This window comes from Aegilops tauschii, chromosome 3 (assembly GCF_002575655.3).
Source record: "Aegilops tauschii subsp. strangulata cultivar AL8/78 chromosome 3, Aet v6.0, whole genome shotgun sequence".
In the NCBI taxonomy this organism is placed as follows: Eukaryota; Viridiplantae; Streptophyta; class Magnoliopsida; order Poales; family Poaceae; genus Aegilops; species Aegilops tauschii.
Window position 1 is genome coordinate 601913577 of NC_053037.3, and position 23324 is coordinate 601936900.

The following is a 23324-nucleotide window of genomic DNA, read 5'->3' on the forward strand; positions in this document are numbered from 1 at the left end:
TGCCCTGACAAAACCACCAAAGTCTCCGCCGAAAGGCAACTATGAGCGCATTATTGCAAAGACATTTGTCGAAGCGGAGCGATCGGGAAGTACTGTCAGTGATCAAAGGTTAAAAGAACGACGAGCTAGGAAAAAAATTGCCTAGCTCGGCGAACAAGCGAACCAATCGTGCCCCCCGCTCAAGGTGTCTAAAGACATCGTCGCTAATGATCCGAGGATGGTGGCCGGTTATAGCAATCTTGGAGATTACCTGCCCGACGATGTACATTATGAAATCATGGAGGTGGACGAACACAAATACCATTACGGGAAGCCTCTCGTCAAAGATGAAAGATCTCTAACAACGATGATGCGAAGATTACATGATTGGTACATGAAAACCTGCAGAGAGTCTGGGATGAATACTTTGACGCTGAGAGTTAAACCGGAGCATGACCTCGTTGGAATTGAACTGCTGAATGTTCCATTTGAGGAGTTCTTCCAGTTTTTCAATCAAAAGGCCCTCGATAAATCAACGATCACTTGCTACTGTCTGTAAGTAGTATTACTTCTGTCATTAAGTCTCTCTATATAGGTCAGCTCTTTCATTGCATGTATTTATAATTATCCTCACTATATTATGCATATTGAAGATCGCCGAATTGAAGAAAAGACAAATCGATGATATTGGGTTCATTAACACAAATCTCATAGATGCATATACGGTTGAAAAACATGCCAAAGATGCCGAGGCCAACTTGCTACGATCGTTGGTATTAAATCAAAATAAAGATATAATACTCTTTCCTTACAACTTCAAGTGAGTGTTACTGTCATGTGCATATTCTGTTTCCCTTATTAGTCTAGGTTATGGTAATGTAATTGATGACTTATGCATGCATGCGCAGCTTCCACTATATTCTCCTAGAGATTAAGCTTGAGCAGGGAGTAGTAACCGTCTTAGACTCGAGACGAAAAGATCCCTAGGACTATGCGGACATGACTCAAATGCTCGAGAAGTAAGTTAAATCGATCATTATCCACAATATCATCAACTTTGTTCATTTCCTGTTATCAAGTAATTGTTTTCTTTGTCTGGCAGGGTTTGGAGAAAATTCACCACAAAAGCTCCGGGACTGCCGAAGAAGCTGCAATTTAGACACCCGAAAGTAAGTACTATAGTAGCATGTTCTGCACATCTCCTAGTGATTCAAGCGCTAGTTTCATCAATACCATTTAGCATGCTTGCTTATCAGTTAGATTGACCTCTATTTCTTGTAAAGTGGTTGTGGCAGGAACATGAGAATGATTTCTGTGGATACTACGTTTGCGAGTCTATCCGCCACACGACCTGTGAGCGGGGCTACTCTGACGAACAATATGAAGTGCGTAAGCAATAATATTAACAATTTTATTTTATTACCATCATTTGTGTCGAGTTTCATTTATTCATATATATATGTATTGACCCCCTTCTTCAATTTAGATGTTTCAGATGCGGGATGAACTCCTAGCACCAGATCGTATGCGAGCAATTCAAGAGGAATTGGCGGCATTCTTCCTTGACCACGTGATCGCTGAAAACGGAGAATACTATTTGGACCATGTGTTCTTACAATTTAATTAGGAGATTATATTGTAAGAGATAATTATTGTATATATGTAGCCGGTAGTGTCAGATAGATATACGAGAACTTGTTGTTTGACCAATCTCTCGAAGAAGGAGAGGTGGTCGATATCACTTCTCTCTGTATGCATATGTTCATGATGATCTTCTGTTTCCTTCATTTGCTTACTAGCTAGCGTGTCTAGTCCTCTCCATACGTATATAGTACGTAGCGTCGACCAAGCATGGAGATAAGAGAGGACACTTCTCTCTATTAATTAGCTAGCTAACACAATATATGAAACACCTAAATTAACCCCCCCCAAACCCCCAACCCCCCTCCCCTTTCAAAAAAACAAAAACCCCAGCCCCTGAAATGCTGACGCGTGGATGCCTATTGGTCCCGGTTGGTGACACCAACCGGGACAAAAGGCCCTGCCTATTGGTCCCGGTTGGTGGCACCAACCGGGACCAAAGGCCCCCCTGCCTGGGCTGGCAGCAGCGGCCACGTGGAGGACCTTCTGTCCCGGTTCGTGTAAGAACCGGGACTAAAGGGTTAGGGCTTTAGTAACGACCCTTTAGTCCCGGTTCGAAAACCGGGACAAAAGGCCCTTACCAACCGGGGTAAAAGCCCCTTTTTCTACTAGTGTAGGGTTCATTGGCAACTATCATAACCTAAAATTCATCAACAAAAAACTTCCTGCACTGCTCGCAAAATAGCATTTCAAGACAGCACGTAACTATGAACACCCACACCCCCTACGATTGTCCAACGATAAATGTGGCAACTAAACACATTGGCTTCATTGAACATCTACAGTTCATAAGGCAATTTAACAAAATGTTGAAGTTGCCATGTTAACGCAAAAGAAACTAGAAACAAAAAGGGACACATACTACAATGCACAAACATATAATGTGGCAACTGACACCCTGTCCTGATATAAAAATGAGTTGCCATATCTTCGCAGGCAAGTGTGGTAGGTTCAAATTGCCATGTTAAAAGTGCAGGACAACTCAAAAAGTGCATAAAAACATCCACCAGACAGCATGTAAATCTGGCAAACACACACCCTGACCTCGTATTAAAAACGAGTTGCCATGTATGTTCATATATCACAAGTCAGAAGGCAAAACGCAAATTCAGTTTACAATACAGTGAATTTACCCCATTATGCTGCCTACAGCATGGCAACAGCCATTGTGTGTTCACAAAATTATTTGCCACATGGCAAGCATGTTTGTGGCAACTGACACGGTTGATCACGAAATTAGTGGCCTTCCAGTGCATACAGTTCCTGGAACTACTATGGCTGCCTTTGTAATTCACTTTGAAACACAACTACCTAGATCTAGGGTTCAATCCCAACTATCAAACCCTGAAATTAACCAACAAAAAACTTTCTGCACCAATGGCAATAGCATTTCAGGGCAATGCATGACTAACAACTACAAAAACGCCGGCTCAAATCGAACCGCAACACCCGGATGTGGTTGCGGACATGGCGAGCCACACCGGCATCACTGCCACCGCGGCGGCAACGAACCTACGCAATGCCATCCTAAACGGCAAACACGGGACTCCGCCGCCGACGGGAACGCCGGAGCACCGCGGTTATGCCGTAATCACTATGAATCTCGAGTGGAGAAATCCACCGCAGAGGGGAGAGGGGAAAATGCAGGGAGGAATGTCAGCGCGGGGAGGAGCACTACCTTCAAGCTGCGGGCACTCCGGCGTAGACTCTCTAGTCCGGCGAGCCTCACCGACGGCCGCGAATGCTGTCGACTCTTCCGCCTCTGCCGCCTCCTCCTCCTATCGGCTTCTCCTCCAATCGAATGAATTGCTGCGGATGGTGGGTTGGGTGAGTAGAGAAGTGGGGGGAGTAAATGGAACCACGCACGATGGGGGTGTGAAGTATGTCGTGCTAGACGGCAACCGCATTCGGGCGACGCGTGCGGGCACAACCGCAGTCCCACCGCACGCCCCCGAGTGGCAACCGTTGACCGCGGAGAGGAAACCGGCGTGCGGGCGACCCCTCTTACACACCACACAATCGACTTGTCCTACGTGACACACGAAATCAGCCAGATCGTGTCAAGATTCGTGCAGTAGCTACTAAACGGCAACGGATGCGTGTGCGCGAGTTGGCTAACGCCCACACGTGTGGGTGTTAGACTTTTCGAAAATATTTGATGGGTTAACCAGATAATAGAGAATTAAGTTAGAAAATCCCACGATAATTAATTAGAAACATCCGATCGTTGATTTGGTGGGCTCATCACTTAAAAGTCGTAATTAATGGATCAGATCTAAGAGCGCTCCTTCTCAAAAAGAAAAAAAACTACAGTTTTCCTTAGCCTGTACGCATGTAACGTCAAATAAAAGTTGATGAGCCCCCAAGCCATTCCATAAGAAAGACCGACCAGACTCCAATTAAAAAAAAAGGTCCATCAGCCCCAACTCCAATCCAAGGGTAGCTCCACGTACATATAAAAGTGGGCGCTGCTAGGCGTAAGCTGACTGATTTCAGGAGAAAATCAGTCGGCTCGTCAGCCATTTGATTCAGGCCCCCACAGGCGTTGGATTGGTCTTTCTTACGCAACGCATGCGGCAGCTTCGTCCTCCACCTGTGACGAAAATTCCCCACGCTCTCGATCCTCTTCCACGCACACGGGAGCCCTGGCTACGGCGGCGAGCTCCGGCAAGACATCCCAACCAGGCTCGCAGTGCCATGTTCAACCTTGTAGCAACGCCGCTACCGTTGGCACCAGAACCACCACTGCGGGCGGCCGGGGAGCCGGCCCCTTGCAACACCCTCAGTGCCTCCCCCTGCAGCACCGCCACCGGCGAAACTCCATTGTAGCACTGGTGGCCCTCCAACGAAGCTCCATTGAAGCACTCGACGGCCTTGACGGAGCTTCATTGCAACACCAACGACCGACCGGCGAAGCTCCATTGGCAGCGACGGGTGCTGCGAAGCAGCGCATGCTAAAGACGGCGGAAGTTGGGAATCTATGCAGCGCTGGCCATGGCGGATGCTGCGGTGCAACGTTTGGCAGCGATGGGTGCTGCGACGCAGCACGGCGTCCATGGCGGAAACTCCAAGACAGCACGCGACGACGGCGAAAGCTGCGATGCAGCACCGGCGGCCATGGAGGATGCTCAGAAGAAACGTTGCCGGAGACAGGTGGTGCGACGCAGCGCGAGATGACGCCGGCGGCCATGGCGAAAGCTGCAATGCAGCGCCGGTGGCCATGGCGAAAGCTGCGATGCAGCGCCGACGGCCATGGCGAAAGGCTGCGATGCAACACGGGATGTGCGCGGGGCGGCGCCGTCGCCTACGGCGGGTGCTGCGATGCAGCTCGACGGCGACGGGAGCTGCGATGCAAGGCGACGGCAGATTGCAGCGGCAACGGGTGACGAAGGGAATGAGATGCGTGTGTGGTTGAGACGTTTCGACCAGAGGAAGCAGGAAGAGGATAAGAGCAACGTGGGTCCCATAAAAGACACGTGGGAGGCGCATGAGGCGGCTTGAAGGAGACTTGGAATCAGTCGGTTTAAAAGGAGTGTTTTCCCATATAAAAGCAGTGACCAATGCTACCTTCACGTATAGGTAAAAAAATTACTAAATGGATCGATTAGCCCTCACACCCGTTAGAAAGAAAAAAGATCAGCCAAGCAAAAAAAAAAAGATAGATCAGCCAGGTAAAAAGAAACAGCTTCACGTAAATGTAAAAAAACAACTTCACATACTTGCATTTAGCTTCACTTACATGTAAAAATAAAAAGCTTCACATGTTTGCATCAACCACAAACCAGAATCCATCCAATAGCTTGCCTTGGCTCCTCCACGCGACTCGCACGGTCATTGGGCTTCATATTAATGAAAAGGATGACGCTGTGTAATGTAGGGATATCTTCAAGTTGACGAACTTGGAGAATATATGGACAACACTGCCGGCAACTAGTGTGCAACAACCTCCCACAAAGCATGAGATAAGGGACATGATATGTTGTCTTTTAATTGCTAATCAGTAAAATATGATCATACCCTTCCTACATCAGAATCATTGTACAAGGTTTCCAAGCGAGACGAACAGAGAAAATAATATTCAAGCATACGGAAGCTTGAACTAATCGAATTATTTGGATGAGGAGCAGATGAGGCAGCATGTGTGCGGATGAGGTGTCGATGTGAATGGTGGCTTCACAGACAGACTTTTGTAAGAATATTGGAATAGAATATGCGTTGGCCTCCATGTGATGAATTGATCCAAGGGGATATAATTGATCGACGTGGGTAATTCTTTCAGTTTTGATGATACTAATTTGCCAGACGTGATTGTCATGCTGTAGTAGCATAAGCACTACACAGGGAGTCCTCCTCACATGTGGTCACCATGCTGCCCACATGTGCATTATTATTGATTTTTTCGAAAAGGAGGAAGACCCCCGGCCTCTGCATCTGGACGATGCATACGGCCAATTTATTAATTATTAATACAAGACCTTACAAAGTCGTACAACAGTAAGACCAAAGCCACCATCTTCTCAACCTCTGTCGCTACTCCTATCTAACTGATGAAGGGGCGCTGATAGTCTGGGCCTAATACCAAACAGACCTCACAGTCAAACCTAACATCTAAGACCTGAGGTCCCAACCAGGACGCCTGCCGGGTATGGGCACCCACCAGTCCGGCGTGCTCTTCAACCAGGACCCCTGCCGGGTATGAGGCCGCCGCAGCCACGTACCATCAATCCATCTTCAGAGCTGTACTGTTGCATGAACCGTGCCAGGTCTCTCTGCCATCGACGCCGCCACGACGCCAGACAGCACCACCATCCTGTGCATTATTATTGATGACATGCCTTTGCCGGGTGACAATTATGGGTACTACATATTAAGACAAGCTCGGATCGTAACCAGGATATTTACTATTGTTCCCGTAGTAGGGAACAAGGATGGTGAACCACAAAGTTAAAGAAAGTCGTGGTTTAATCCACGGAAAGTGAACGTGCTTTTTAAAACACACGTAGCCGCTGTCCCCTATGTCCTTTGACCTCACATAAAAGTCATAGCAATGAGTCTCTACACCAATGCTGCCGGTCTTGCTTCAGGTCCGTGATCTCTTTGTCCGGAAGATGATATTCATCCGGAAGATGATATTAAAGGTAACAGAGACATCTGGGTCGATATGCAGACGCCTTCAGTTCTACCATTATGTGAGTTTCTTAACCATATTTATGTCTTTGATATTGTTTATTCAAAAATAGTTCTCAACTAATTTATATTGACAGCTTATTTCCATTTAAGCAAACATGTCCGGCGCTTGGTAGACAGGACCTACTACTGTCCCGGAGCTGAACTAAACTGCGAGGAGATAAGTCATTATGTATCATGGCTTGAGGATCTTGATGCTGTTAAGAGAAATCATTTTCCTGAATTTGAAAATCTTAGCACTCAAAACATGCGACCAATAGTGATCGTATTGAACTACAGTCACATGTATTTAGGAAAGATGGTAAGATTTTTACTATTAGTCCTCAGTGCATCTTTTGCATACATTATTTTTCAAGCTAAACTTTCATTGCTAAGTATATTAATTACTACACGATGTTCTTCAACAGGGACTCCCGATGACAGTTGTGCCTCAGTGGATCGAGACTAAAGGTTGCATGTAAATTGTTAGCTTACGGCCAAGATATCCTACAGTGCACATGAGTGCATTCAGGATTTTTGAAAGCGATGAATGCTTAATAGTGAAAGATTGGAGCAAAATTGTTAACGATCGCAGAGAAGTACTAGGGGCCAGCAATCAGAAGCGCAACCCACAATTAGGAGACAGGTTCATCTGCATGCTCCAATATGATGAATCAGGAGAGCTATACATGTTCTATGCTATTTTACCTGAGTGAGAGCAGCAGGAGTGATTTAGCTAGTTATCATGCTCTTAGTACTTGTTGTCCTCTCATGCGTGTCCGTGTTCTTCGTCCTGAACTTAATCTCAAAGAGTGATTTTCTTTTCTGGTGTTATGAACGCTTATAATGTGATGATGATGAGTTATTATATCATTTATGAAAGAAACCGCATATTAGTTTCAACTGGATGGATCCTAGCTAAGTGATCAAGTATATGCCATATCCATATTACTTAGATCACTAAGTGATCAAGTATATGCCATATCCATATTACTTAGATCACTAAGTGACCAAGTAATATGGATATGGCATATACTTGATCACTTAGCTAGGATCCACATGCATCCAGTCGAAACTAATCTGCGGTACTTTCACCTAATGATTTAACAACTCATTATAATGTAAAACAATCATTAAATTAAATTGAAAACACAAAACTAAAGGAAAAATAAAAATTAAAACCAAAACACACCCAAACATTTAGTACCGGTTGGTGTTACCAACCGGTACTAATGTCCTACACGCACCCGGGCCTGGCTCGTGCCACGTGGTGGCACGTTAGCGCCGGTTCATGCCAAACCGGTTCTAAAGGGGGGGGGCCTTTAGTCTCCACTCCATAGTGCCGGTTGCAGAACCGACACTAAAGGCCCTTACGAACCGGTGATAAAGGCCGGTTCTGCACTAAAAAACTAATGTGAAACAATGCACTTTGTGTATTTGAAAATACATAACTTTAGAAAGCTTCTAAAAATATCTTAGTAGAACAAATTTGCCTAAAAAAACTTAGACCAAACTGTCCAAATTCTACGGGAAGGTAAAATTTTTGCTTACAGAAGTATTGAGAAAAAAAATGGTCGCCCACCTTGGGGGGCTCGGACCAAAGATCACAAGGTTAGGAGCCTTGCGCTCTACCAACAGATAGATGGGCAGTTCGATGAATTTTCAAAATTTACCTTACTTGACTTCTTGTTCCCAAGTCATGCCGACATAAAGTAAAATAGGCATAATTTTATCATAGGGAGGCTTTTTGAGAAAACGAAAACCAAAGCTTTCCACGAGAAATTAAGCTAGTTCCCTGCACATCATTTCGTGATTGTTCCTATTTGCTATGTTGGGCTTGTCTACCACACTGGAGGGCACAAGGTGGATGCTTTGAAACAAGGCTCAAAGATCTTCGGGATAGTGTTATGAACATGATGCACCTATGTGTGAAGGGCACGGCTGAAGATGCTCTAAGACACTATCTCGATTGCAGTACTACCTGGAAAAACATATCCAAAAGGCACTACATAAAAATTACATGAACAATACAATGCAGTAAGAAATGAACACATGATGATCAGTTACACTATCAATAGCATGATGTGATCATATAATGTTGCATGTCAAGATGTCATGTTGTTCTGTAACAAATGGACACATTATATCAATGGAATATTCGGAATAGTAACCAAATGCATTTTTAAGAGGTGTTAGTCAAGTATTAAGGAGTTTCTGAAGAGATATCGCTTGGAAAAGCCAATTGTCCAGTCACTACACCAAGAGAGCGTCAAGGAGAAGCAAATGAGCCTTACTACTTACAACTTCCAACCGACAAACATTCCATCTTTGGAGAAGTGCAAGGTATCACTCAATGGAACAGCAATCCTCCTAGTCCACACAAGAGAGCGATCAAACGACCTGAAATCCCGTGAGCTCGTCGCCCGCCGCTTGGCACGCCGGTGTCTATCCCTGGGATGCCTTCGCAAGAAACCCCTTGCTTCCCTTTTAGGCACTCGGCAGCGAACATTCCTGCTGGGTATGAGCCACGGCCGTTGATGTAGGTTAACATTGTGTCTGCACAGTTAGTGCTCTGGTTGTTGATGTACACGGCAAATGGGCATGCAAATTTCTTGAAAGCATCACAACATTCCGTAGGGGGCGATTGTGGCCCTTTGCACCTGCTTGTGATGATTGTGTAGTTCTGGTACTCAAAGTCTATAGGGCAGTCTGATAAGCATGCACATGAATAAAGAGAAGCATATCAGAAGAAGGTGTTGAAAGTCTTGAACATGGTGAGAAGTATACTATCTAAAAAATATGCATTTACTGTTACGTTGGTTGAAAATACCCAGGTAATGTACTACTTATGGTTGCTCTTTCGATAAGTTGTTCCGGATACAGCTAGAGTTGAAAATATCAGCTAATTGTTTGCAATATTTTTTCAGGTGCACATTTGCATAATAGCTATCTGGACATACAGAATCCAAGTTGTTACTGATGTACTATGGAAATTTGAAATTTAGAGTCCCAGCTTTTACTACTGAACGATAGTCTGTAATTTCCATTGGTAGTTCACCACTGAACTCTGTTTTTATAAGCCCAGGAACTTCACACCAGCCCTGTCAATCCTAACCGCATATGGGCTCAAGTTAACAAGAGGCTATATTCAGTTAACAAGCATGTGAATGGCCGATGGGCACAAGCAAGAGGCTATATTCAGTTAACAAGCATGTGAATTCAGTATCTTGAGTGCGTGCACTGCACCATCAAATGCAGCTGGTTGCAGAACATCTCAGTTCGTCAAGCAGGCATACGCCGAAATCAATCCAAGCAGGTAACACTGGAGTGCTATCCAACACCATCACTTCCAACCAAATTCTCTCTAGCATCACTAAAATCTGACCAAATCCCTCCATACATGATGCTCCTAAACCGCCATGGATTAAACTTAGCAAGAAGAAGAGGTCAAACTACGTACCCCTCTTGGTCTGCAGCAAGCTCCTCCCCGTGGATCCGGTGCTGGCCTGGAATACTCTGTCTGCTCAAGCATCAAGAGAACAGAACGAACCCATCACAATCCGCTTCAAGAAGCAAAATACTAGTACTAGTACGCAGTAGGGAGCAGAGCACGGACCCGACAGAAAGGGCGACGCGGAGGCCGAGGCGAGCCATGTCAGGACGGCGGCAGGGAAGAGGAACAGGAACCTCCGGGCTAGAGCCATCGCTCGCCGCTGCAGCTTGATCTTCAGCGGAAGGGTGTTTCTCGTGGGGGAACTGAGGGAGCTCGGAAGCTTCTTGGCTCTTGGGCGAAGTTGGCTCGGCACTCTGTTCTACTCTAGTGGACTAGTGGCGCGGGCGGCTATGGGAGACCTCTAGTCTCCGTTAGCACTTCAAAGGCGACGGCGACCACCATGACAGCGCCATTTGTGGGGTCTCGAGGTAACTTCTTAATCCCATCATTGGCTCGCCAGCTTCTCCGAAGCCTTTCCCTGTCACTCTTCAGAGAACAACACTGTAGTGGTCAAACATAAACTTTTGATGCTTTGATTGGGCGAAAATAAATAATGACAATAAGAACCAATGCTAGTGGAGATAATAATGCACTCTGCAACTACTTCGGCAGTTCGGCCTGATGGAAAAATCAGGGTACAAATTGTAATTCAAACCATAACAACTCTTCCTGCAAAAATGTAAAATAAAAGACAACTGGCCTGTTATGAAACAAATAACAACGATTGAAATATAAATGAGATTAAAACGGTGGGGAGGTCAATAATAGATTGGAACAACTTGCGTACTTGCACATGATTGAGGGATAGAAGTAGACGTGCATCAGCCGCGCCGTATTTTCTTGTTGTACTTTTGTCGGTCACTTCTTCGAAATTTGTACTTCTGTCGGTCTCTTTTTTAACCTTAGCGTGTTTGGTTGGTCAAATTTGCGGTTTTGTTCTTCAATGTGCTGCAATCACTAGCGGATCCACCATGTGTCATGGTTGTACATGTACACCTAAATTTTTCTAAAAATAATTGTGTGTACACACACGTAATATATCACAGATATACTAACCTACGGCCTATAGGCCTACTTGTAGCCCATTTCAGAAGTAATAGTGAGCCCAAGAGCACCAATGAGTGGCTTCATACATGACGCACACAGGCCATGGACGAGCCGCCTGTCAGGATCTTTCAAGTGAAGGATGATGAAATTCGTCTTCAAGTGCACAATGATGTTGTCATATCTCGCTTTCAGGCCATGACAAAGTGTATGGTCGTGTTGTATTTTTCGTCTCTATTCTGTAATTTTCTTAACCTTTTGAGATATTGTTGCTATTGTGAACAATTTTTATATGTATTGGTATTGCGGTGAACCAGTTGGCTTCTTAGTTAGGGTGAAATAAATTGAACACCCAAAATTGAATTCCGGGACCTGCCTCTGACTGTAATGGGTGTTTTATGTTTGGGTTTTGGTGCTTTGAGGAGTAGGTTGCAACCTTTTGCGAGAGGAGATTGGAATCTCATTGACACCTCGATGCTAATGGCATAACTCTAGTCAAATTCTACTAAAATCAAATTAAACTAAAAAAATATGTCACCCAACTTGGGGCTCGAACCCAAGACCAAAAGGTTAATAGCCTTGCGCTCTATCGACTGAGCTGGACAGACAATCTAGCCTAATTTAAAATTTTGAAATTATACTTCAGGAAATTTTTAGCATGTGAAGTATACGCGAATGTTTAAAATGGGAATTTTTGAGAAGACAAACACTAAAAAGTTCCTCGCACCTCATACTCGCATTGATCATAGGTTGGGGTTGATGCGGTGGGGAGGTCAAGAATAGATTGGAACCATCCTAAAAAATCATAGATTGGAACAACTTGAGTATGATTGAGGATTAGAAGTAGAGGCGCACGCCGCCTCGCCGTATATTCTATGAAATTTTCTTTTATGTTGCCTTCTTCTTTAACCTCCGCGTGTTTGGTGAGCTAAATTTGCAGTATTGCAACCTTTGTGAGAGGTGATGGTAATGACATTGACATCTCGATGGTAATGGCATCTACCATACTAGGAAGAAAAATCTCATGGCTCGGTCTAGTACGTTAATCTTGACAAAGAAACCCTATCGTGTGTTTATCTTCCAAAACGTCTGATTATCTTGGCAGTGGTTGCGAATGAGAGTACACTAAGGAAAAAGCGTGGGATCTTGGCGGTAGTTGCCAATGACGATACAGTAATGAAACTTTGAATGTCAAATCTATCGTGTCGGTTCACCTTGTGACCTCTTATCTTCGGCCAAAGTGTGTGCAAATGTTCACCCACTCATGCAGCTTTCCAAATCTTTGTGGGTAGTCCACCTCGTGCAAATTATGTGTCATGTAACTTTGAATGCACGATTCTTGCAGAAAATCGAGATGTAAAAGGTGGTTATATATATCACCTTTATCAGTAATATTTGTGGTATCCCCGGCCCACTAGGGTTCAAGCCCTAGACATGACACTGGTGCTCATATTTTCCTACATTTATTACAGTCCTTCCGCGCTGTGCGTTCAGTGAGAGGAGACGTCCGGTCGACTACGAAGGAGTCTGTGGCTACTTCGTCAATCTCAAGATGATGTGCCGACTCAGTCTCTCGAATGTGATCATAGGGGTAGGATATGTGTGGGTGGGATCATAAGAATGAGTGTTACAGTGTATGTGCGTATGTATGAGCATCTGCGTCTTCGTTGTGTTTACAAAAAAGGAACATTTGTGGTTTGTATGAGATGCAAAAGGTGATTAGAAACATCACTTTTATAACAAATATTTGTGGTTTGTATTTACTCCACCTAGTAATATTATAGGTAGACAAATACGAAGCATTGCATACTGTGTTTACAAAAAAAAGGAACATTTGTGGTTTGTATGAGATGCAAAAGGTGATTAGAAAGATAACTTTTATAACAAATATTTGTGGTTTGTATTTACTCCACCTAGTTATATTATAGGGAGACAAATACAAAGCATTGCAGTTTGTTTGATCAAAAGCTTACCAAGTTAAAAAAAACATAATCGCCCACCTTGGGGCTCAAACCCAAGACCACAAGGTTAAGAGCCTTGCGCTCTACCAACTGAGCTAGATGGGCAATTGATTCAAATTTCAATATTAGCGAATATATGGAGGCAATTTCAAGTGATGTGTCTTATAAATGGAAATTTAAAATGGAAAAGTTTCTTGAGCAGACGAGCTCTGAAAAGTTGCCGGCTCCCAGAAGAAACGTACAACTTGACAACTTTATGAGCAAATTTCGAACCAGAAGTACAACATTTCTCCTCGAAATAGGCTTTCGCCCCGCTATATTAATATAGCAAGTACCCGATACAACTGTTCGATCATTGCTGAGGCAAACAACACAGTCACGCCCAAAAGAACAACAAGAGAAAAATAAGAGAAAGAATGCCAACAGCGTCGGATCGACAAAAGCGACGGTATCCCGCAACCGCCGCGCCCTCCGGAGAATTCCACCACGCTCATATGCTGCCGAATTGCCGCGTACCAAGCAACACCTTCAAGAAAGACTGCGACAAGGACGACGCTGCTGCCCGGACGGGTCCTAGGATTTCTCACGGTACACATAGGGAAGTGAGGAAGAGGTACACCCGACACCCTTCAAGAAGGATGGTGGCACTCACAGGCGTCACCTCGTCGGTGCCGACAAGAGCCGACATAGATTTCTCTCGACCCATACACCCACACCCCAGGACCAATCGTCGGCTCCTCCACGCTTGCCGCCCACCAACATGCGCCGGCACAGTCTTGAGGACACCACTGACGTCTCACCATGACAAACCCTGCGAGGCCGGCCGGACCTAACCAAAGCAGCCGTAGACAGGGGCCGACGGTACCGCAGCTGCGTGGGAGGGAACAACCTCCACCGATTTAGGCGGTAGTAGACCGGACGCAGCAGCAGGAGCACACCAGGCCAACTGCCCGGCCGGGCCCAGATCGGGTCCGCGAAGTTCCCGCTGCTGCGCTGCAGCCGATGCAGCACAGTAGCCACCACCCCCGTCGCAAGAAGCTTGACAGGCCAGCCAGAAGCGACCAGGTGGAATCCAAACCGGCCCGCCCTGACCCAGATCTGGGCCTGCAGGGCACCGCCGGCCAGCGCTCGCATCCAGCCGCCGCCTTGCCGCCACCTGACATGGGCCGGAACGCCGCCGCCGAGCTGCACCGCCGCCAGAGCAAACCCACCCGAGTCGCTCGTCCGCGGCGGGGAAAGGAAGAGGCCGCCGCCGCCGGCCACGCCACGGCGCCGCGCGGGCAACGCCCGGCCGCGCCAGCCGACGGCGGCGGTCGTAAGGGGGAGGCGCGGGGGAGTGCTGGACGGAGAGGGGGGAGGAGGCCGCCCCGGCCGCCTCGCTCGGGGAGGCGGCGCGGGGGGCACGGGGTCGGGGAGAGAGGGTTCGCTCGGGCGGATAAAAAAAGAGAGCTGTAGTTGGTGGTATGATACAACATTTCTTAGTGCCATGCGCAAAACAATCACCAATTTGCATGGTATAATACAAACCTATACTACTACTAAGTTAAAAAAAAACCTATACTACTACTACTCATCCTTCGCGCGCCTATATGGATCAGGCCGTGCAGTGCTCGCGCGAGAACCCGACCCGGGCGTTGGCCACGTCGAAGAGCACGCGGTGGTTCTGCTGCTGCATGCTGGCCAACACGTTGAGCCCTGCGTTCACCCCAGTCGACGGGCCCGCCGCCATGGCCAGGCACGCGACGCCGCCCCACGTTCTGTGGATCATCACGTTCTCCTCAGGGAGTGTCATGGCCGCCCCCGCCCCGCCGGCGAACGCGACCGTGATGCTCGGCACCCGCACGCCACTGCCGGTCAGGTTGTAGCACGTGTCGAACCCGCCCAGCGGCGCCGATACGGGTGCCCGCACCTTGCGCCGGAACGCGTCGCGCACTGCGGCGTACACGGGGGGCGAGAACAGCGTGAACATGGTGCCTGCGTCCACGATCGTGCCGCCGGTGCCTGTAGCCGGGTCGAACGACGCGAGTGCCGATGCCGGCACGGCCACGGCCCTGCCGCCCACTTGTATGCCGATCATGTCGACGTAGTACAGGGTGGGGCGGTGGGGGTTGTAGAGCAGCGGCGTCGTCTTGATCCGCTTCGGCTGCCCGGCGCTGCCAAGCCTCAGCGTCCCGGAGAAGTTAGAGGACTTGTAGCTCGGGAGGCAGTAGGAAAAGACCGAGCCGTAGGTGTCCTTCGTCTGCGACAGAAAGGAGAGCGGCCCGCGCCCAAAGCCGAGGAGCCCCTGCGGCGGCACGGACTGGCCGGTGACCACGCGGAGGCACCCGAACGTGTACGACGACGCAGCGCCGCCGCCCTCGAGGGCGAGCACGTCCTGCCCGAGCACGGCTTGGAGCGTGGACGACCCGTAAGACATGTTGAACGCGCACGACGCGCCGGGGCCGCCGGGGCAGGACGCGACGCCCGGCACCTGCGCGCACTGCGGCCAGCCGCACCGCACGGGCCGGTACGTGGGCGAGTCCGTCGGGGCGAAGGACGGGGACGACTTGGGCGCGCAGCCGACGCAGGCGCTGCACGGGATCCAGGCGGCGTCGTTGCTGGGGTCGATGGCAACCAGCAGCGTCTGCGGCGGCGTGCCGAGCCGCGCGCGGGCCACGTAATTGTTGATGCTGAGGATCTGCCGGCCCGAAGCGATCGGCACGAACGACCGGCCTTTGCTCTCAGATTTGGGTTTGGCAGGCACGGCTGCCGCGAGCATGCCAACGCGTGTCACGTCGGCGGCGGACTGCGCGGCGAGGGAAGCCGCCCATTGGGTGAGCGGCGCGCCGGCGTTGGGCGACGGCAACGAGTGCGAGCGCGCCAGGAGCAGCGTCGAGCTGCGCACGGCGGTCGCGGCCGTCCAAAACGTAGGTAAGAGCACGGCGAGGATGGTGGATATTTTTCGAATGGACATGGTTGCTTTTGCTCGCTCAGTAGCTTAGTGTTCGTCAACGTGATAAATTAAGGATGGCGAGAAGGGAGGCGAAGGTAGCTGGCCGGGTGTATATGGAAGCGTCGAGGTGTATATATAAGCCAAGAATTCTTTGCCGCTGCCATGCACGCGTGCATGCATGCACTGATGACTTTGGCCGGTTGGAATTATTCGGCCTCTTGACTTTATCTTTGCATGCGTACAAAGAAAGTAGGTAGCGCGCAAGGGTGCTTGTTGCAGCCAGTTGGCCAAGGCGCTCGAGGGTACTTTGTGCCAACTACCAATTGATTTAGAATTCTAGCCTGTCAACTTGTCATGGCTTTAGAGTTTTATATGAACGAGATGATACCCCGTAAGTTGTTGCGGGAATAGTTTACAACACATATTAATATGATTCATGGTATGAAATATGAATATTTGAAGTAATGACATAAAAAACAAAACTGAAATACATATAATATTTCATACTTCCTCCATTTTATAAGGTAGTACGTTTACTCTTTTTGAGATTCAACTTTAACCATAAATTAGACCAATAATTCATAAATTATTTTACTGAAAAATTATATCTTTGAAAACTTCTTTCAAATGTGAATTCAAAGGTATCTATCATGCTTCCGCCGTAGTTGTCCATGTTGGTTAAATTTATGGTCAAACTTAAATCTCAAAAAATGTGATGCACTACATTATGGAATGGTTGGAGTATTTGATTACTATATAGCTGTAAAATTTTTATTCAATATAAATAGCATAATAAAATGAAATTCTCATGTATTTTTGCATGTTGAGATGGTCTTTTTTCCATGCATGTTTCATGATGAAGTGGCATCCTTACATGTTGAGAAACATATGGTAGTGATGGTGGGCATTTTCTCTTGCATGTTGCGCGATGATGTGGCATGCTTGCATGTTAAGAGAAATAGTTAGTGGGGGCTAGCTATTTAGATATAGAAGATTAACTTTGCCAGTTAGGTTTATACCCACAAACTCACAGCCGACTTCACTGTGATGGTAAGAATAAGGATAAATTTGTGTGCGCAATTGCTATTTCACATGCAACTGAAATTTTCGCTTATCTCAGTAGATTCGGGAGCAGTGCGAGGCCTCGAGGCCGAAGATGGCGGCGTCGACGCGGTGCCTTGTCCAGGAACGACTCCATGTCGGTGATGACACGACAATGACGTCTCAGGTGGAAGGGGTCAGGGGTTGACAGGTCGAGGTGGATGGAGGGGTGTTGGCACTGGAGAAGTACAAGAGTGCTACTTCTTGAGTTTGCGTTGGTTTTTTCTTGAAGAGGAAAGGCTGATGCAGCAAAGTAGAGATAATTAGTTTCCCCAGTTTGAGAATGAAGGTATCAATCCAGTAGAAGGAACACACAAGTCATCAATGGTTGCACCTACACAAATAAACACATACTTGCATCCAACACGATAAACGGGTTGTCAATCCCTTCACGGTTACTTGTAAGGATGAGATATGATAGAGATAGGTATAAAAGATAAATAAAAGTCAAAATAAGGTAAATGTAAATAAATTGCAACAAGGTATTTTTGGTTTTTTGGTTTTATAGATCTAAAAATAATATGATAAAAATAGGTCTGGGGGCCATAGTTTTCACTAGAGGCTTCTCTCTTGAAAGAAAGCATACAGTGGGTAAACAAATTACTGTTGGGCAATTGATAGAAAAGCGCAAAGTTACGACGATATCTAAGGCAATGATCATGAATATATGCATCATGTCCGTGACATGTAGACCGACTCCTGCCTGCATCTACTACTATTACATAACATATCGACCGCCATCCAACTGAGGGTACTCAAGGATACTTTGTACCAAGTATCAACTGAGCTAAATCCTGGGGAAATATCAGGCGCTCCCATTTTTGGGTGCTCCCTATGCGCTAAGTCTAAAACATCAATTTTAAATGTCTTAAAAATTCTAAAAAAATTTGGTGAATGTTCAAAAGGAATGTGGCTACACCCCTAAAAATTTCAGGTTCAAACTCAAAATGTACATTGAAAAACAAAAAAGACAAATTCAGATATGAATACTGTCAAATGTTGCTTTTGTCTTTTTATGACATTACTCATGCTAGATTTCATATTTTTGTTTCTCAATGTGCATTTAGAGTTTGGACCTGAAATTTTTAGGACTTGTAGTCACATTCCTTGTAAACATGCATACTTTTTTCCAGAATTTTTTAAAACATTTAAAATTGGTTTATTTAAAGTTGGAGCATAGGGAGCACCCCAAGGATGGGAGTACCTAGAATCCTAGCCTGCTCACTTGTTATGGCTTCAGAGATTTAGCATTAATTAACTTTGCCAGTTAGGTTTATAGGCACAAGCTCACAACTGACTCCACTGTGATGGTGAGAATACAGATACATTTATATGTGCAATTTTAATTACATAGGCAACTGAAATTTTTGCTTATGTCAGTCGACCGGGAGTATGGCGAGGCCTAGAGGCTGAGATGGCCGCACCGTGGTGAGGCCTCAATCAGAGCGACCTAAAGCCGGCGATGACGCGACACTACGTCGCAGGTGGAAGGGAGTCAGAAGTTGAGGGTTCGGGGTGGGTGGACAGGTGGAGGAGGCAGGAGGGGTGTTGGCGCAGTAGAAGAACAGGAGGTGGGGCAATTTAAAGGGGCCGGTGGCCAGGGTGGCGACAACATGGCAATATGTCATAGTCAAGTGAGGGGGTGGCATTGTGTACACTTATAACGTTGCACTATATCGGTACAAAAGAAAAACAATAAGTACAAACCTGACTTCAACACTGTTAGGATGCACACAACCAAGGAAGAAAGAAAAAAAGAATAGGACCCTTAGGGATCACGGGTGAGAGGAACAACCCGCTGCAGTAATGTATCAACTACTACCAACATCATTGGCAATATGTGGACGATGAGAAGGTTCCTCGACATTGATGCCTCCAACAAGGAAATAGTGCATGAAACATTCGCAGATCCACCTACATAGGCTAGACTGTAGGTTTTCACCCAAAAGAGAAAGATTGAGTAAGCTCTAGAGAACACTTTCAACAAAGGAAAGTTAATCGGTGCTACCAAGAACGATCCAAGATGGCCAAACCTAGGGCTTTCACCCCGGAATTCAAGACTTGATACTCGAAGAGCTCCACCAAAGACGAGGTCTCCTATGTTGCTACCACCAACTTATCGGAGAAGAAATCCGACTGCAATATCCTGATCGGCATCAGAATCATGGATCAAGGTGAACTCTACACACCGGGGCACTTGTTCAGATGCTACATCTAACATATGCCAATGCAAACAATGAGCATGCTAATTAACAACTGCCCGATGTGGGGGGATACCTTGACCATCACCGAAACACAAAGGATATCAAGCTAAGATGGTCCATTATGTGGAAGGGATGCATTAGTAGCCTGGCATGCAAAGCCTGGTGGCCAAGTGTGATGCACCTCCACTGAGCATCCACCACCGCTGGCTCCATAGGATGCCCAACCACATATGCCCATGCTGACAGATGACTGCTAGAAGAAGGCCGACGCACAAAGCCAAGCAAGCAAAAAAATGCGCACATCGGGCAGTTGCAATCTATTTTAATGTGATTTGATTATGTGGAATATAAATATTAGGGTATTGATAACGACTGAACTAAAATTAAAAATATATACGACTTAGTATATTTTATTATGTATAGCTGTAAACTATTTACTGGATATAAGTAATGTTTTTTCATGCATGGTTGTATGTGGTTGTGGGTCTTTTCCCATGCATTATTGCATGTCGATGTGGGTCTTATCCCATCCATAGTTATATGATGATGCGGTATGCTTGTGTATTTAGGTAAATACATTGGTGGGGTGTCTCTCTTAGGTATTAGGATTCTTCAATGTAAAGTTCTTGGATGGGCCATCCCTACTATTTTTTCTTCTGTTTGTAAAGGACGTAACTTCGATTTCAAATGAACTGAGAGGTGATGAGATGTGGAGAAAAAGAAAAACTCAAGGAGGCTGACTTTGATTACAAATGTATTTCGGGTCATATTTTGATCATAATTTTAAAGTATACAATTTAAGTAATGCATTGCAAAAACAATAATATTGAAAACTACATTCAAGTAAGAATCCAGCAATATAACTTTTGATGACATGTATTCATATCTTTGCTAGTCAAATACGTGGTCAAATTTTGACAAAAATATGATGAGAAGTGAGAACTAATAAATCCATACGGAGGTTAGAGCCTGCACACCACGTGGGGGTGGCATACACCTTTTACAGCTAGAGCTAGGCACTGACATCCATCCATGCATGTTTCTGGGTAAGCAGCGTCGGTAGGTGCTTGATGATGAGAGTACACGCAGACTATACTCCATGGAGACGGTGCTTCTGGCCATCATCGTACCACCTCATGTGTTGACCTAGATAAGCATCTCAGTGAGTCACTTTTCTCTCCACGTCTTTCCGGTATCTCCGTCGGTCTCACGCCGCCACATGAGTCTTATGCTCCTTTCCTCAGTCTGTGATCGACTGATCCTTCTACGGCTCATCCTGCAAGGCATAGGCAAGAGATCATCATAAAAAACATGATAAGCGTAATGAAATCATGGGCACGGAGAACAAAGTGCTCACACGTGAAGCGCGTGGCCGCCGGTATCGGTGGGCTGGCCCGGTGGGGTATGCTATAAATCCCAAACTGCATGGCCACGCGGTGTGGCAAGTGCCACTCGACGGCGTACACACAGATCATGGGCACGATGCACCGCCAGAGACCACGGTCCGCATCGCACATCACGTTCAGATCAAAGTCCCACTCTCGGTCTTGTCGATACGGCCACCAGTTTACCTATTACATATACATTGGTAAGTTCCCACTCTCGGTCAAAAGTGGAATCAAAGAGAAAGGTGTTGAGCGAGTTCATATACCTGCGTATGCGTCAAAGCGTCCAACTCGTTGGTGTAGGTCTTGTACGAAGTCTTTTTTAGGCGCGTGTAGAGTTTGACAACGTCCCACTCGTAAGCTACGGTGGGGTTTCGAGTCTCATCGCCATCTTCGCTATAGTATTTCCATGGGCGTCTTGGCATCTTCTCCAGACGCCCCACCGGCAGCCGCTCCCACATCCAAACGAAGAAGGCCCAGACAAAGCCACCCATATTGGACTTGTTTCCCGTCCTCTGCGTTGCGTCGTCAAGCTGCAAAACATCAAATGAGGATCAGATATAAGAAAATGTCATGGACACCCTTTCGTAGGTAGGTAGGCAATTAGACACTCTCTTACCGAACGGTATAGGTAGGCGAGAGATGCGGTCCCCCAACTGTACCCTGCATCCCAGTCCGCTAGGAAGAACAGATACGCCCAGTTGGCAGAGTTCTCGGAGCTGTCTGGAAACACGACCTCTGAGAGAATATACCACAGAGCGTACAACTCCACAGTCGCCTCATCTGCACCTTGGGGGCATGTCTTCCGGTGCTCCGAGAGCCAGCTCAACGGCACACCGGATGTACGGTTACTCTTGGCACCGGGGCAGTCGCCGATGAGGGTGGTAACCCTCTGCTGCCAGTTGGTCCTCTCCACTCGACCGGTGAGTGCATGACCCTCGATCGGCATGGCAGTAATCATCCCCCAGTCCTCGAGGGTCACCGTCATCTCCCAGCATGGCAGATGGAAAGAATGGGTCTCCGGTCGCCACCGGTCAATCAGAGCTGTGAGAGCTACGTGGACAAGCATCGGCGGCTGACGCTTGAACTGCAACACGAAACCCAACAGCCGGGCTTTCTTGAAGAACGGCGCGTAGCGCTCGTCGTAGTCCATATGCCCATGAACCCCGTGACCCCTCATGCGCAGTGGCTGGAGCATCTGTCAAAAAGTGAACGCCAAAAGTTAGGCAATCATTTTCATCAATCCGAAAACTTTGATCAAAATTTCATTCATATCACTTACCTCTCCGTTCTCTATGAAACGGGCACGATGACCCTTGTCGAATGCCCAGTCCAGCATGGAGTACCGTGGGCCGATGTTGTCCGCAAGAGGTGGCCGCCTTAATAAAATTTCGTAAACAAAAGCACCATAAGCATATAGCATACATAAACAAAAAATGAACTCAAATCGTATCAACATGCATCATATCAACATAAAATTTTAAGCATATTTCTCCAACAACATCTACTACACATGATGGATCAAATCATATCAACATGCATCATATCAAAAAAAAATCCTCCAACATACATCATATCATCATATTTTTAAATAATTTTTTCCAAACAACATCTTCATATCATCATATCAACATGCATCATCAAACTAGGGTTCATCTTCACACTAGATCATATCATCATATCAACATGCATCATCAAACTAGGGTTCATCCTCATATCAATATTACATCATAATTTTTTTAACAAAAAAAATTATGAACTAGGGTTCATCTTCACACTAACATATGAACTATTAATTAGAGTTCATATCCAATACCACTAGTTACTAAAGAACTAAGAACTACAACTACAATCAATCTTAGGTGAAAAAAACCAATCTAAGTTCAAAAATATGAGGGATTTCAAGCAAATAATGCGTCAAATCAGAAGCAAGTTTGCAAAAACTAATTGGAGGGATTGGAGGAGCTTATGGTTCTCTCTTCGGGGCCATCTCGATCCGCAAAACCGGTGAAGAATCGGTGAAGATCCGAGGGGGGAGTGGAGGAGATGAGAGAGGGATAGAGGGGCGACTTGGGGGAGAAAATGAGAAACTGCTGACGGGGGGAGGGGGAGGGGTGGGGAGATGGGCAGGGGCGTGGGGGTTTCGGGGCAAATAACTGCCTGGACCCTACCGCCAGGGGCTCTGGCGGTAGGGTTAGACAGCCTACGGCCAAGGCCCCTGGCGGTAGGGTGCGACGGAGGGGGACGGCGGCCGTTTCCGCGTGCTGACGTGGATAAGTACCCTACCGCTAGGGGCCGTGGTGGTAGGCTGTCTAACCCTACCGCCAGAGCCCCTGACGGTAAGAAAAAGGGTCAAATCATGAAAAAAATTCAAACCAGGGTTAGATCCTGAAATTCTTTGTCAAAATGGTCAAAACA

The 23324-nt window shown here is 46.6% G+C and overlaps 3 protein-coding genes and 1 non-coding gene across 4 annotated transcripts; all 4 read right to left on the reverse strand.

Annotated features, from left to right (window-relative positions):
* Positions 1-8927: 8927 nt before the first annotated feature.
* On the reverse strand, positions 8928-10624 carry LOC109756789 (GPI-anchored protein LLG1). Its single transcript, XM_020315626.4, has 3 exons — positions 10403-10624; positions 10247-10306; positions 8928-9495 (listed from the first exon to the last, which is right to left on the reverse strand). The coding sequence occupies exons 1-3, from the start codon at positions 10488-10490 to the stop codon at positions 9137-9139; spliced, it is 507 nt and encodes a 168-aa protein (XP_020171215.1). The 5' UTR covers positions 10491-10624; the 3' UTR covers positions 8928-9136.
* A 2692-nt stretch (positions 10625-13316) lies between these two features.
* On the reverse strand, positions 13317-13389 carry TRNAK-CUU (transfer RNA lysine (anticodon CUU)). Its single transcript has one exon. It is a non-coding gene; the product is annotated as a tRNA-Lys (tRNA).
* Positions 13390-14729: 1340 nt separating this feature from the next.
* On the reverse strand, positions 14730-16304 carry LOC109756790 (aspartyl protease AED3-like). Its single transcript, XM_020315627.3, has one exon. It carries the CDS (start codon positions 16235-16237, stop codon positions 14879-14881), a length of 1359 nt encoding a protein of 452 aa, XP_020171216.1. The 5' UTR covers positions 16238-16304; the 3' UTR covers positions 14730-14878.
* A 4481-nt stretch (positions 16305-20785) lies between these two features.
* LOC141020793 (serine/threonine-protein phosphatase 7 long form homolog) lies at positions 20786-21894 on the reverse strand. Its single transcript, XM_073495736.1, has 3 exons — positions 21526-21894; positions 21173-21439; positions 20786-20797 (listed from the first exon to the last, which is right to left on the reverse strand). Exons 1-3 carry the CDS (start codon positions 21892-21894, stop codon positions 20786-20788), a joined length of 648 nt encoding a protein of 215 aa, XP_073351837.1.
* Between the last annotated feature and the right edge of the window lie 1430 nt (positions 21895-23324).

Bases quoted from the DNA above. Each gene is read 5' to 3' on its own strand.
- LOC109756790 (XM_020315627.3), bottom strand. From the start codon at position 16,237: ATGTCCATTCGAAAAATATCCACCATCCTCGCCGTGCTCTTACCTACG.
- LOC109756789 (XM_020315626.4), bottom strand. From the start codon at position 10,490: ATGGCTCTAGCCCGGAGGTTCCTGTTCCTCTTCCCTGCCGCCGTCCTG. The intron at 10,307-10,402 runs GTCCGTGCTCTG...ATGCTTGAGCAG, and splicing joins CGCGTCGCCCTTTCTGTCGG to ACAGAGTATTCCAGGCCAGC. The intron at 9,496-10,246 runs GTACGTAGTTTG...CATGCTTATCAG, and splicing joins CTTGCTGCAGACCAAGAGGG to ACTGCCCTATAGACTTTGAG.
- LOC141020793 (XM_073495736.1), bottom strand. From the start codon at position 21,894: ATGACGGTGACCCTCGAGGACTGGGGGATGATTACTGCCATGCCGATC. The intron at 21,440-21,525 runs GTAAGAGAGTGT...GATGTTTTGCAG, and splicing joins TCGCCTACCTATACCGTTCG to CTTGACGACGCAACGCAGAG.